Source organism: Sander vitreus, chromosome 14 (assembly GCF_031162955.1).
Source record: "Sander vitreus isolate 19-12246 chromosome 14, sanVit1, whole genome shotgun sequence".
Classification (NCBI taxonomy): Eukaryota; Metazoa; Chordata; class Actinopteri; order Perciformes; family Percidae; genus Sander; species Sander vitreus.
Window position 1 is genome coordinate 2,472,563 of NC_135868.1, and position 14,938 is coordinate 2,487,500.

The 14,938-nt window shown below is 43.9% G+C and overlaps 1 protein-coding gene across 1 annotated transcript in view; it reads left to right on the forward strand.

Moving 5' to 3' along the window:
- Positions 1 to 14,938, forward strand: part of LOC144529244 (uncharacterized) — a 29,170-nt gene that overhangs the window by 1,824 nt on the left and 12,408 nt on the right. Inside the window, exons 2-6 of the mRNA XM_078268248.1 lie at positions 4,857 to 6,260; positions 6,523 to 6,590; positions 10,199 to 11,264; positions 11,427 to 12,526; positions 13,462 to 13,471. Coding sequence (XP_078124374.1) covers positions 4,857 to 6,260; positions 6,523 to 6,590; positions 10,199 to 11,264; positions 11,427 to 12,526; positions 13,462 to 13,471 — 3,648 coding nt within the window. The remainder of the gene's footprint in view (positions 1 to 4,856; positions 6,261 to 6,522; positions 6,591 to 10,198; positions 11,265 to 11,426; positions 12,527 to 13,461; positions 13,472 to 14,938) is intronic.

A 14,938-nucleotide genomic window follows, 5' to 3' on the forward strand; every position in this document is an offset into this window, starting at 1 on the left:
ACATCCATGCCCTGTATCCATACATCCATGCCCGTAACGTTACCGGGTGTTAGCTTCTGTTTCGGGGAAAGGGGGCTTTGCGTTCTCCTTTACCTTGTTAAGGTAAGCTAGGTTAGCCTCCTAGCTTGTGTGTGCTTCTCAAATGTACTTTCAAATTCATGGGATTTTTCCCTGTAATAAATTGACCACATATTTTACCACCTTCCACTGCAAGGCACTTTATCTGACACAGTCATAATCAAATAGGTGTCACTTTCTTCCGACTTTCGGTACCGCCATGATGCCAGGCGAGAGGCACGGAGCCACGGACATGTTGTGTTCAATTTGACGTGGAATGTCGGGATTTCTGGGTTCCCAGTCGGAAACTATACACGTCTACGGGAAATGTCAGGGTCGGAAAGATATAATGTTATTTGCTCTGTGAAAGACACCGACAAAGGTGAAAACTACGCGACATTTACGCGATAATATTTTATTTTAGTTAGTTTTGCAAACAGACATTACAGTTTTAGTTTAGTTATCGTTTTTTTTGTAATGCCTCGTTTTTATTTTTATTTCAGTTAACGTTTTTTCCCGTCTAGTTTTCGTTATTTTGTTCGTTTTCGTTAACGATTATAACCTTGGTGGTGTGTGTGCCTCTGTCTCTCTGTGTGTGAGTGAGAGAGTGTCTCATTCTGTGTGTCTGTGTGTGTGTGTGTTGAGCCGCAGTTCAGAAAAACAGTTCTAATCGGGAAAATAGATAACTTCTTTGTCGGGACTGTGCATGATCTGGCCAGGAGGAAAGACTTCAGCCTTCATTTCGGTAAAGCTGCAGCTAGTGTCTTCTGTTCCTCTGTTGTCTACACGTCCACGCTTTTCTGGGGCAGGCCAACACACAAACACAGGCGCACATATCAGACGCCAGCCACCACGTCACTTCTGTTAACTGTTTTACGGCGTTTATCTCAGGTTAATTAATTAGCTAGTAAGTGGCGATTTTTTGGCAGCCAGCCTTCCAAAAGAAAGCACAAATATAGCCGCAAGCAGCAATTAGCGGGTTCAAACCCTTCCTCGGCCAACAGAAGGATGTAAATGTACTGCATTTCCATTGCCCTTTTCTAGTCATTTCACTCACATTCATATTCTTTGAGATCGGACTGCAGCGCCTGGGGTCGAACCGCAAAACGTTGTGATTGTTAGGCAAATGCTCTACTGCCTGAACTACAGCAGGCTTAGGAAGCAGCACAGTCGCCAAAAGTTAAAGCAGCAAGCAGCATTGAACAGATGTCAAATCACCAAAGCCGCAAGCAGCGTTGAGCGGGTTTCTAGCTTCACAAAGTTGATCAAAACCACTTCAGATGGTTTAATGCTCTATATAAAAAGTGGTGAAACCAACCACACACCTGTTTTATCAGAGCAATAGATGCAGCAAGTCCCGAGATTTTGGCCCCTTAATCGGATTTTAACCCAACTTGGTAAGTACGTTTCTTGATAGAATCCAAATTGACAAAGTTCTATCCGTTTAACTGTTTTTCAAATCCATCATGACCACATTGAGCCGCATATGTGTTAGAAATTTCAAGTCAATCGGACTTACAGTGTAAGATTTTGAAGGCCTTTCAAAAATCGCGTATTTAAGCCTTCATTATAGCGCCACCATGTGGCCGATTGGGCTCATATTTCATGGGAACCCAATGCACATTATTTCCAATCATTGGGCCAAGTTTCTTGCTCATTCCAGCTCACGGCATCAGGCAACTGTGGATCATCCCAATCTCTGGGCTTGTAGGTCGTACTGACTCTCCAGAGTTCGATAGATGCTCCTCATTGGTTGTTCATAGTTAAGGCTGCAATGCTTAAAGCCAAGGGTATCTGTTTCATAGTGCCAGTTCAGTCCAAGTGTTGACTCAGTGTGTCTTTGCTTTGTCATGCGACAGCCAAAGCTCTAGTTTTTCTGAGCATGCCTTTGGTGGTAGATGGCAAATGACCTCTGTCCTGTTGCTAGCCCATTGAAGGACCTCAAATCCTCATGATGCAAGAAGCTACTGTAGCTTGTTGAGCAACTGCTGGGCCTCTTCAACTAAGGGAACACTCTGTAAGCAGTTGTTCACATAGAAGCACCGTTTGAGAATCTTGCATCTTCTCTAGGTTCAATGTGCAGGAAAACACAGCGGTTAAGGGCAAACGAGGCACAACATGGACAACAAGTAGTCCCAAAGGGAAGTACCTGCCACTCATAGATTTCAGGGGGTTCATTTGTTTTCATATTGCGTCAAAGAAACTTCAGGAGGGGTTTGTCTTCAGGTAGGCGGCACACCTGATGAAACATGGCCTTTCTGTCGCAACCGATTGGGACACTGTGTCCCCTAAAGTGCAGCAACACACTAACAATTGAGGGATGATTGAGGCGACTCGTTGAGGTTAAGTCCTTTGTAGCGAAAGGAGAAGCAATGTCAGCTTGCAGTTTGACTACAACACCAGAGGTTTCCAACTTATTCTCTGCAGTGTACGCAGTAGCCCTTTTCTGGATCTTTAGCAAGGTGTTTCTCAGTACTCTTGAGGCTTAGCATTAATGCTTCCTAAAAAGCCTTGAATAACGTAGTATCCTTTCTCCTTAGCAGTGGTGTGGCATACCCTTAGCACCCCTATTCACTGTCACTCCCTCAGTCCTGGCTTCCAGTAGGTTTATAGCTGCCTTGTCTTCCTTTGACCTTTTAACCACCTTTCCACTTTTATAATGTAGTGTCAACTTGCCAATGCTTCTCAACATTTATCTACAACTCCACTGACAGGTGGCTGAGAGATGTAAAAAGGCATTGTTGAGGCTGTAATTGTGACTCAAGTGTCTTTGCCGGCCCTTTAAGTGTCCCTCTCAGCTGTGTTCTGATTTCCGCTGGCCCTCCTGGTTGTCCTAAGCACATGGGTTCCATAGGGCTTATAAAGCAAAGGTGGTCAGCTCCAATTAGCAGCAAGGGTGAAACATGGCTGAAGAGATGTAGAGGCAAGTCTTTGACGTGCATGTGCCTTTTCTCAAGGGTGGCCACTGGATACTTAAGTTTGGCTAGCCCAAAGCAAGGGAGGTGAAGGCATTGACTATCTGGAAGGATTAGGATGAAGAGTCTGGATATCCTTACGGATGGTTGTCACGTGTAGTTTTTTTTTTAGTTCCTGTTAGGTACTGGAGCAGCAGCATAGTATGATCTGAGCCATCATCTTAGACCGCCTATGTGTCTATTTTGTTTTCACCATGTCGGAGGATTACACTGATGACCTTTATGGGAACACCAGCACAGTCGCAAGGTTCCTCCAGGTAAAGGTTTTCGGTGGCTGAGCTAACCAGGCAGGTACCTTCCATCACACTCTGTAGAATCTGTAGGTGTTTACCTTTTACATATGTTGCATGCCCTTTTTCAGAGTACATTGTGCTGCTTGATGTGATCTTCCACATCAGCAACAGTGCTTGTTTGTCTTTAATTAAGTCTATAACTTAAGTCTCATCAAAGCATTTAAAGGTGGTGCATTGGCTGAGGAAATGATCGTCTGATTCACAGGAACTTGGTGTGGTAACAGTTGGTTGCTGGTCCCAAAGCTTGCAAAATTGCAGGGGCTTTGATACCTGGGGTATGCATGGGTGGCTGGCTGATTCTGCAGGAGAGACGTTTCGCCATAATGACTAAAGGTCAGGGGTGTGAATTGAGGGGGAGGCACAGATAGCTATTGTCAGTGGGGGTTGGCTTGCTGAAGCTGCCAGCGTTTGCTCCTTTTTAAAGCTGTAATTTACCTCATTTATCTTATCCATCACGTTAAGCATCACAGTGTCTTTAGAGTACAGAACACTCTGGGACTTGAGGAGTCAAGGTGTATGTTGTTGGTAACCTTGATGGGCATTGCTATACAACCCTTTCATGCTGTAGAGTCTGGCTCCTCCTGTCTCTAGCCTGATGGCATAGTGATCAACGGTAGGGACACTGCCTGGCTGAACATGCTGTGTGGGAGAAAGAGGTAATACATGTGGGAGAGAGTTTAGCTCTGCAAGCTTAGATAAGCAATAGTCTCTCCCCGGCTAACTTGGCATCGTAAAGAGGTTGCAGGGGGAAGTCCACACTGTGTGGCAAATGAGCAACTGACGATGTAAGGTGAAGGATTGGATTAAGGGGTTTGGTAATTCAGGGCTGACTGACTGGGCAGACAATGCTGATGGTTTATCCAGGTGGTCCTCTTATAGATTTGTCGCATACTGTGCTGTATGCAGATAATTAGGAGTTGTAATGGCTTGCCTGTGGCCGACAAAACTCATTTCATAGTCTCTAAGGTAGGGAGGATGTTGTAACTGCCGCTTTGGACCTGTTGATTCTGGTAAGGCCTAACTGTATGTGAAACTAAGCTGCATTCTGAGATCCGGGGAAAACTTCACTTCCGGCTCGAAGGACCGAATATTGAATAGATTCACTTAGGACTGTATAGGTGATGGTTATATATATATTTTATATATAGTTTAGATTCTCTGCCCGGCCCGAGCAACGGCACTAATGAAACCTACCTAAAAATAGCGTTCTTTCCACTGTTAGTCTCGTTTGCTGTTACAGCTCATTTAAGATCATAATATGAAAAATGACAGTTAAAGACACTAAAAAGATACATATAGTCACTTTAATTACAGACTGCGCCACTTTGTGCTCAACAGCACAGTTGCATTATTTCACTACAAGAGGGCCCTAATATGTCAGTCAACAGCCTTTCCAACAGTTTTCCAAGGCTGAAAAGGAAGACTAGTAGTGAAGATGTAACTGACTGAACAACCAGTATTTCTTTTTAACAATTGTAATCAAGGTGATAAGATACAGTTCCACACATTTCTCTGTATGTGTTTCCTGCAGATGTTGAGCAGCTGTTGGTGGTTAAAGAAGAGGTCCCCCCTGAGCAGCAGGAGTGTAGCTCCAGTGTGGACCAGCAGGAGCCAGAGTCTCCCCCACACATTAAAGAGGAACAGGAGGAACTGTGGAGCAGTCAGGACGGAGAGCAGCTTCAAGGGCTGGAGGAGGCTGATATCACCAAGTTCCCATTCCCTCCTGTCCCTGTGAAGAGTGAAGATGATGAAGAGGAAGCTCAGTCCTCACAGCTTCATCAAAGACAAACTCAACACATGGAAACAGAAGCTGATTGGAAGGAGACCAGAGAACCTCAGTCAGCTTTAAACCCTCTGAAACATGATTCAAGACGTAAGAAAACATTCAGCTGCTCACGTTGTAATAAACGATTTGGCCGGAGGGAACATCTGAAGAAACACATGAGAACTGACACAGGAGAGAAGCCTTTCAGCTGCTCAGTTTGTAATACATCTTTTACACGGAGAGGAAATTTACAGAAACACATGATAATCCACACAGGAGAGAAGCCTTTTAGCTGCTCTGAGTGTGGTAAAGCTTTCACTGAACGTGGAACCCTGAAGAAACACATGATAACTCATTCTGGAGAAAAACCTTTCAGCTGCTCAGTCTGTAATAAATCTTTTACACGGAGTGGAAATTTACGGTCACACATGGCAGTCCACACAGAAGAGAGAAGATTCAGCTGCAGTGTTTGTAACAAAAGATTTGTCTGGCGTTCTGATGTCAAAACACATAAATGTGTTGGTCCGATGGAAACAGAAGCTGATGGAGAGGACTGTGGAGGACCAGAACCAGCCAGGAACTCACATCCACTTTTACAACCAGAGACTGAAGACCAGACTAGCGACTCTTCTGAACCTGAGACTGATTGGAAGGAGACCAGAGAACCTCAGACAGCTTTAAACTCTCTGAAACATGATTTAAGACGTAAGAAAACATTCAGCTGCTCTGAGCGTGGGAGAAATTTTGTCTTCAAATCAGATCTGAAGAAACATATGATGACTTATACAGGAGAAAAACCTTTCAGCTGCTCAGTTTGTAAGAAATCTTTTTCACAGAGTGGAGATTTACAGAAACACATGAGAACTCACACAGGAGTAAAGCCTTTCACCTGCTCAGTTTGTAAGAAATCTTTTACACAGAGTGGAAATTTACGGTCACACATGGTAGTCCACACAGGAGAGAAAAGATTCAGCTGCATTGTTTGTAACAAAAGATTTGCCTGGCATTCTGATGTCAAAAGACATAAATGTGTTGGTCCGATGGAAACAGAAGCTGATGGAGAGGACTGTGGAGGACCAGAACCAGCCAGGAACTCACATCCACTTTTACAACCAGAGACTGAAGACCAGACTGGAGACTCTTCTGATCCTGAGACTGGTGACATGGACTGTTAGCCCAAGTAAAACTTCTCAAGTATCAGACAAAAATCTTTATGTATCAACATCTAGATAGAAGACATAATATTTTGTGGTATGAAAAAGTACACTCTTATTTTAAATATTTTATTAGATATTGTTTTGTCTTTGTCATATAATCAAGAAATCAGACAAATGTAACCACCCGATACTTTATAGGGCCCACAAATATATTCACTTATTTCTAAGTAATGTATGTTTGGGTTCATGTTTTAATTTTGTGTATAATGTTTAAGCACAATTCAGGCCCAGCAGTCTCGGAGAGGAGACTTTTCTCTCTGTGTCAGGGAGACAGGAAGTGCAGGTTGAAAGCTATCTTTAGTTTAAACAAGGGAGATGTGAGGGAGGTAGCATAGGGAAGTTAGCCTAGCATGGTGTTTCCTGTCAGGGAGAGGAGGAGTTTTCTCTTTGAATCAAAGCTGAGATGGACATATTATGATCTGTATAAAACTAAAAAAACTCACTTGTGCATTGCTATGCTCCAAGGTAATATGATCAGTGACACCAACATGATTAAGGTCTTTTGACATGTATAGTGTCTCCTATGCCACTAATTAGGCCATGGTAAAGCTAATAAAGTAAAGAAATATAATCATTTGATATGACCGGTGTGGTACACCAGGACATGCTGAGTACCCTCCAGGATGAAATAAAGTGAAATCATTTGAAGTAAACCATCTGTTGACTAGCATGTATGTTAGTAGTTATTGTCTGGGTCACAAGGACCTAGGTGTACTTAAGAAAAGGAAGATGAGAGGACTGTTAGAAGTAAAAATATTACCACTTTAGGTCCATCTAAAGATGTAACCAACATGAGGTAACTGTGGGCGTGAATGTGTCCAACTGACACCGCCCAAAACGCTGTATAAGAAGAGAGTCATATGAAACTTAGATTCAGTTGTCTATTCGACTGACTATCGCCGGTGGTCAGTTGATGTGTCCGAGGCAGCTTGATTTTTTAAAATGTAACAAATAAATCAGCATGGAGTGAATATCTGGAGTCTTCATGGTGTCCTCGCATAGAAATAAAATGGATAGAACGGCCATTGGACTGTTTGCCGTGGTCATTTGATGGGTACACAAAAAAATGGCGATTGTTGTTAGTTGTCCAGTGACAATATGCGTCAGTGGGGCAGTAAACTGTGTCGAAGCTCGCTGGGGAGAGAGCTTCCTGACGCAGCTCGGGTGACGTTCTTGGAGGGAATGAGGAGGAACAGTTAGACCCAGCGACAACAGGTCAGCGGACCTCTAACGTTAGACCCAACAGCAGTGAGTCAGCGGACCACTAGAGGCAGTGGGTCAGTGGACCGCTAACATTCGACCCAGTGGCAGTGGGCAGGCATGCAAACTCCTCACCTTTTGGTGAAATTCTTATTTTATTTGATCTATTTCTTCCATTGTGCTGGACCATGTAGTGAGGTATGCACCAGGTTTCCTTGTTATGAGAGGCAGCTTGCAGTTTGACTACAACACCAGAGGTTTCCAAATTATTCTCTGCAATGTATGCAGCAGCCCTTTCTGGATATTTAGCAAGGTGTTTCCCAGTACTCCTGAGGCTTTGCATTACTGCTAATTAAAAGGCCTTGAATAACGCAATATCCTTTCTCCTTAGCAGTGGTGTGATTTGCACCACACCACTGCACCCCTTTTAGGGTCACTCCCTCGGTCTTGGCTTAATGTAGGTGTATTGCTGCTAGAGATGTTCCGATACCGGCTCCGATACTGCCTAAAACGCTGGTGATCATATCATCTATACAGAGATAGTAGTATACAGCTCTTAAAATAAAATATATGACACACTGGTATCGGATCGGTACTCGGTATCGGCCGATACGCAAGTTCAGGTATCGGAATCGGTATCGGGAAGCAAAAAATTGTATTGGACCATCTCCAATTGCTGCCTTCCTTTCCTTTGACCTTGTCACCTCCTTTTTACTTACATAAGGCAGTGTCAACTTGCAAACCTTCCTAACATTTTTTTGCAACTCAACTGACAAGGGGCTGAGAGAGCATTTTTGCCAGCCTTTGAAGTGTCCCTCCCAGCAGTGTTCTGATGCCGCCGGCCCTCCTGGTGGTCCTAAGCTGCACATGCTATGTGAAAGAGTTAATACCTGTGGGGTGGGCTCTGCAGGCTGAGATAAGCAATAGTCTCTCCCCGTCTTGCAGGGGGAAGTCCACACTGGCAAATTAGCAGCTGACGATGTTTTCCAAGGTTGATGGTAAGGTGAATTATTGGATTAATATGTTTGGTAATTCAGCCCCCCCCCCCCAGCTCCTACAAGCTGTTGCTCAACAATAGGGTGAGTATCAGGTGCCCTAGTCTCATCAGGGGTAAGGGCCCTTTCATCAAAGGTAAATCCCATCATGTCTGACCTAATGGTTTAGAGGAACGGAATGACTGGGCGGACAATGCTGATGGTTTACCCCAGGTGGTCCTCTAATAGATTTGTTGCATACTTTGCTGTGTGCAGATAACTAGGAGTTGTAATGGCTTGCCTGTGGCCGACAAAACTCATTTCATAGTCTCTAAGGTAGAGAGGATGTTGTAACTTCCGCTTTGGACATGTTGATTCTGGTAAAGCCCCACTGTATGTGAAAGTAGGCTGCACCCTGAGATCCAGGGAAAACTTCACTTCTGGCTCGAAGGACCAAATATTGAATAGGTATTCACTTAGGACTGTATAGGTGATGGTTGCATATAGGGATGTACTGCTTGGGGAAAGAAATAATACCGATTGCCCCATTAAGTTGCAATAAAAACAGACATCCATGTCATTTACATAGCATAATGTCAACATTATCCAAATACTACAGTCTTACTATAACTAGAAAGGTAAAGCTAAACTAGAATTAGCATTAGTAAGCCACATGGTGATTAGATTAGCTCTGCATGAATAAAAGTACCGCACATGTGTACCACCGGGACACATTGGTACAGATCGGAGAATATGCAGGAAACTTTATTACAGATGGAATACTCAACACACTACGCGAGCTTCGCCTGCTACGGAAACCAGCACCTCAGCCTGCGGTATCGCTCGATGCCACTAGCCAGTAAGGGGACATCCTCAGCGGTGAAACACGGAACGAGGGCTGACGTATGAGCTAGCTAGGTGGAAAGCTAACGCTAGCCGGCCACCTGTTCCATCAATCCTGCTTGCAAGTGTGCTAATGGAGGTGGGCTGTATTAACACGGACTGGTGCAGAAATGGGGTGCTTGTATCCAACTAACTGCTGGTGGAGTTTGCGACTGTTAAATGCCGACCATTCTACATTCCACGCAAATTTACGGCTGTGTTTATACTCTGTGTTTACAGCCCACCAAGCGCTAATGCTAGTATTCGTTAGCTGAACTTTACGTTTCGTATGTCGTTTTTATATATTTTAAATGTGTAACACCACTTGAACCACGGTGAAACGTTGTTTCGTGTATATGGATGAAATGACAATAAAACACACTTGAGTTGAATGCCTCACTGTCTGTCTGTAAACGTTAGGCGTGGCTTGGGAGTGGACTCTAAAGCAGCGAAGCAAGTGCATTGTGGGATTTGGTATCTTTCATCCACATGAGCCAAAAACACATTTTCTGGCTTTTTTCTGCCTAGAAGGCACCATTTTCTAAATAAAATTAATATTTATACTATATAAGTGACCCAATTTAAAGATACATCCATCTTTCCAACGGTGAAATATCCCTTTAATTACCGACTGCGCCACTTGGTCCTCAACAGCGCAGTTGCATTATTTTACCACAAGAGGGCCCTAATATATCAGTCAACAATGTTCCAAGGCTGAAAAGAAAACTAGTAGTGCAGATGTAACCTAAGTAACTGACTGAAAACCAGTATTTCTTTATAACTTTGTAAAATACAGTTCCACAAAATTTCTCTGTATGTGTTTCCTGCAGATGTTGAGCAACTGTTGGTGGTTAAAGAAGAGGTTCCCCCTGAGCAGCAGGAGTGTAGCTCCAGTGTGGACCAGCAGGAGCCAGAGCCGCCCCCACACATTAATGTGCAACAGGTGGAACTGTGGAGCAGTCAGGAGGGAGAGCAGATTCAAGGGCTGGAGGAGGCTGATATCACCAAGTTCCCATTCACTCCTGTCCCTGTGAAGAGTGAAGATGATGAAGAGAAAGCTCAGTCCTCACAGCTTCATCAGAGACAGACTCAACACATGGAAACAGAAGCTGATGTAGAGGACTGTGGAGGACCAGAACCAGCCAGGAACCCACATCCACTTTTACAACCAGAGACTGAAGACCAGACTGGAGACTGTTCTGAACCTGAGACTGATGACAGTGCTGATTGGAAGGAGACCAGAGAACCTCAGTCAGGTTTAAACTCTCTGAAACACGATACAAGACGTAAGAAAACATTCAGCTCCTTGGAGGGTGGGAGAGGATTTGGCAGCAGGACACATCTGAAGAGTCACATGATGACTCACACAGAAGAGAAACCTTTTAGCTGCTCAGTTTGTAATAAATCTTTTACACGGAGTGGACATTTACGGTCACACATGAGAATCCACACAGGAGAGAAGCCTTTTAGCTGCTCTGAGTGTGGTAGAGCTTTCACTGAACGTGGAACCTTGAAGACCCACATGATGACTCATTCTGGAGAAAAACCTTTCAGCTGCTCAGTCTGTAAGAAATCTTTTGCACGGAGAGGAACTTTGCGGTCACACATGGCAGTCCACACAGGAGAGAAAAGATTCAGCTGCAGTGTTTGTAACAAAAGATTTGCCCAGAGTTTTGATGTCAAAACACATACATGTGTTGGTCCGATGGAAACAGAAGCTGATGGAGAGGACTGTGGAGGACCAGAACCAGCCAGGAACTCACATCCACATCCACTTTTACAACCAGAGACTGAAGACCAGACTGGAGACTCTTCTGAACCTGAGACTGGTGACAGTGCTGATTGGAAGGAGACCAGAGAACCTCAGTCAGCTTTAAACTATCTGAAACATGAGTCAAGTCGTAAGAAAACATTCAGCTGCTAATAGTACTACACGGTCAACAGTGCTAACACAGCCAGCGGGATTACTCCCTAGTTAGCTAAAAGTACTGACTAAACATTTGAAATAGTTAGCTAAAAGTATTGTCTAAACAGTTGTCTGTATTTGATTCTGTTTCCTGCAGATGTTGAGCAGCTGTTGGTGGTTAAAGAAGAGGTTCCCCCTGAGCAGCAGGAGTGTAGCTCCAGTGTGGACCAGCGGGAGCCAGAGCCGCCCCCACACATTAATGTGCAACAGGAGGAACTGTGGAGCAGTCAGGAGGGAGAGCAGCTTCAAGGGCTGGAGGAGGCTGATATCACCAAGTTCCCATTTATTCCTGTCCCTGTGAAGAGTGAAGATGATGAAGAGAAAGCTCAGTCCTCACAGCTTCATCAAAGACAAACTCAACACATGGAAACAGAAGCTGATGGAGAGGACTGTGGAGGACCAGAACCAGCCAGGAACTCACATCCACATCCACTTTTACAACCAGAGACTGAAGACCGGACTAGAGACTCTTCTGATCCTGAGACTGATGATAGTGCTGAATGGAAGGAGACCAGAGAACCTCAGTCAGCTTTAAATTCTCTGAAACATGATTTAACATGTAAGAAAGGATTCAGCTGCTCTGAGTGTGGGAAAAAAATTGGATTCAAGTCACATCTGAAGATACACATGAGAACTCACACAGGAGAGAAGCCTTTTAGCTGCTCAGTCTGTAAGAAATCTTTTACACGAGGTGGACATTTACAAAAACACATGAGAATCCACACAAGAGAAAAACCTTTCAGCTGCTCTGAGTGTGATAAAGCTTTCACCGAAAGTGGACACCTGAAGAGACACATGAGAACTCATACAGGAGAAAAACCTTTTAGCTGCTCTGAGTGTGGTAAAGCTTTCACTGATAGTGGAACCCTGAAAAACCACATGATAACTCATTCTGGCGAAAAACCTTTCAGCTGCTCAGTCTGTAAGAAATCTTTTAAAGAGAGAGGAAGTTTACGGTCACACATGGCAGTCCACACAGGAGAGAAAAGATTCAGCTGCAGTGTTTGTAACAAAAGATTTGCCTGGCGTTCTGATGTCAAAACACATCAATGTGTTGGTCGGATGGAAACAGAAGCTGATGGAGAGGACTGTGGAGGACCAGAACCAGCCAGGAACTCACATCTACATCCACTTTTACAACCAGAGACCGAAGACCAGACTGGAGACTCTTCTGAACCTGAGACTGATGACATGGAATAACGTTTGTGCCTTTAATTCCAAGCAAAACTTCTCAAGTATCAAACAAAAGTCTTCATGTATCAACACCTAGATAGAAGACATTATATTGTGTGGTAGGAAAAAGTAAAAACATTATTTTTGGGGATATTTTACAACTTATTGATAGGATTAAAACAACAACACTTTTGGCTAGCTCGCCCCTCCATCCTCCTCATCCCGTTCCCTCCCCCTCCCTTCCTTGCTTCCTGAAAACAGTCATGAACATGGCATGGCATTGTGGAAGTAGCCTACATTAGAGGGCTACATTGGGATTGGGTCCCGTGGGACCCAACGCAAATCTCGCGGGAGCGGGCGGTTTTAACTTTGCTGCGGGTAGGATTGGGCGGCTAAAAAAAACACTGCGGGATCGGGATGTAGCCTGGAACCCCCCCCTCACGCCAGCAGACACCATAGATATACATATATACTGAGTATATACTGTATAGCCTTTCTATGAGCAGACACCAGTGTGTCTGAGCCTCCCAGGACGGGGGAGCTCCGAGGCTCTGTTCACCGTCCGCCCACTCCCTCGTCCTCGACTTCTTCCTCCCCCTCTCGCTCTCTCCTCTCTCTTAGGGGCACTTTTATGCTAGCCTCAAAATAGCTATTTTGAGGCTAGCATAAAAGTGTCCCTAGCACTCCAATTCAAAAGGCCATTTGACCCAAAAACGAAAATACGGTAAATCTTAAAAGTGGCGTCCTAAATATGCTTTTAAATGAAAGTTTGACTCGGGTATATTCACAAAAAGACCCTAGGTTGCATTTTGGCGAGTTACGCTTTAAGTAATCGTAAACACAATCAAAAGTTCTCTTTTCACAAAGCAAACATTTTGTGTGGGGTCACACTGGGGTCAATCATAGGCCCTCTTATTTATATAAACGACCTAGTTTGCTTTGCTTTGCTTTTTGCACAGGATATGATAAGTGAGCAGCTCAGTAGTGTGTGTGAGAGCATTTCCCTTGCGTGTGTGTAAGGTAATTGGTAATAATGTCCCTGATGTCGCCTCATACAGACTCGGTCATTTCCACCAGTTGACAGTTTGTAACATAGAAACAAAATGGATTCTGGATCTTTTTTTTAATTGTTTGTAGCTGACTTTACCAGCTGACTTCTCTGTTATCTGCTGAAACAGGAGACGTCTCTTACGTTCTAAAACCAGCCTCTGGAGACTCCACCAGCTGACTTCTCTATTGGCTGTAGAAACAGGAGACGTCTCTTACGTTCTAAAACCAGCCTCTGGAGACTCCACCAGCTGACTTCTCTATTGGCTGTAGAAACGGGAGACGTCTCTTACGTTCTAAAACCAGCCTCTGGAGACTCCACCAGCTGACTTCTCTATTGGCTGTTGAAACAGGAGACGTCTTTACGGTCTAAAACCAGCCTCTGGAGACTCAGCCAGCTGACTTCTCTGTTATCTGTTGAAACAGGAGACGTCTCTTACGTTGTAAAACCAGCCTCTGGAGACTCCACCAGCCGACTTCTCTACTGGTTGTTGAAACAGGAGACGTCTCTTATATTCTAAAACCAGCCTCTGGAGACTCCACCAGCTCAGTCGCAGCGACACTGGGCTTTATGTTATTGCACTCTGAGTTATTGTTTTTTCACAGCTGTTATTACACATGTGGGGTGGTAATGATGTTCTTAATCGATTCAGTTTCAATTCTGAAGGTCCAGATTCAATTACAATCAGGTTAGTGAAATTTCAGTTCCAATACCAGTTTAGCTTGTATATAAAAGAGATTTTCAGAGAACTTCTGCTGTAAATTATACAAGCAAGAAGTAACCCTAGATATGTTTTATATTGCAGCAGGTTCATGTTTACATTAATAACTGAGCCCCCAAAAGTTTGTTTTAAATAACTTTTTACTTCTACGTCCATGGTGAGAATTGAAATATTAAAGATCCATTTTTCTGGATTTTATTGATTAATATGAGCTGTGGTTAGCTGGCATTAGCTAGTTCTATTAGCTGACTCAGCCCCGGGGTGCGAAGGACCAAACCTGGAAAGAAAACCTCCTCTGTTTTTTTTGTGTATTCACGAAAGTCACTTATCTACGGAGCTCCAAGGGGACATGACATTTGGGGACATGACATTTGGGGACATTTAATGTACACATGCAAAACCTAAAGTTTAGGTTCATGTGCTCACAAAACTTTCATATGCTCATGTGAAACTTTAATGTGCGCACGCAAAACCTTTTCATGCACATGAAAGTTTCGTGTGAGTACATGAAAGCCGTATATTGACGTAGCCTGGGCCATGACAGTGACAGCTAGAGAAATGACTACAGTACAGGAGTCAGTTGCACTATATTTTAATCTAAGTCTTCATTATAAGGACATTGCTGCTTTGCTTGCAAGTCGTCACCATTATATTGTTTCGATACGAC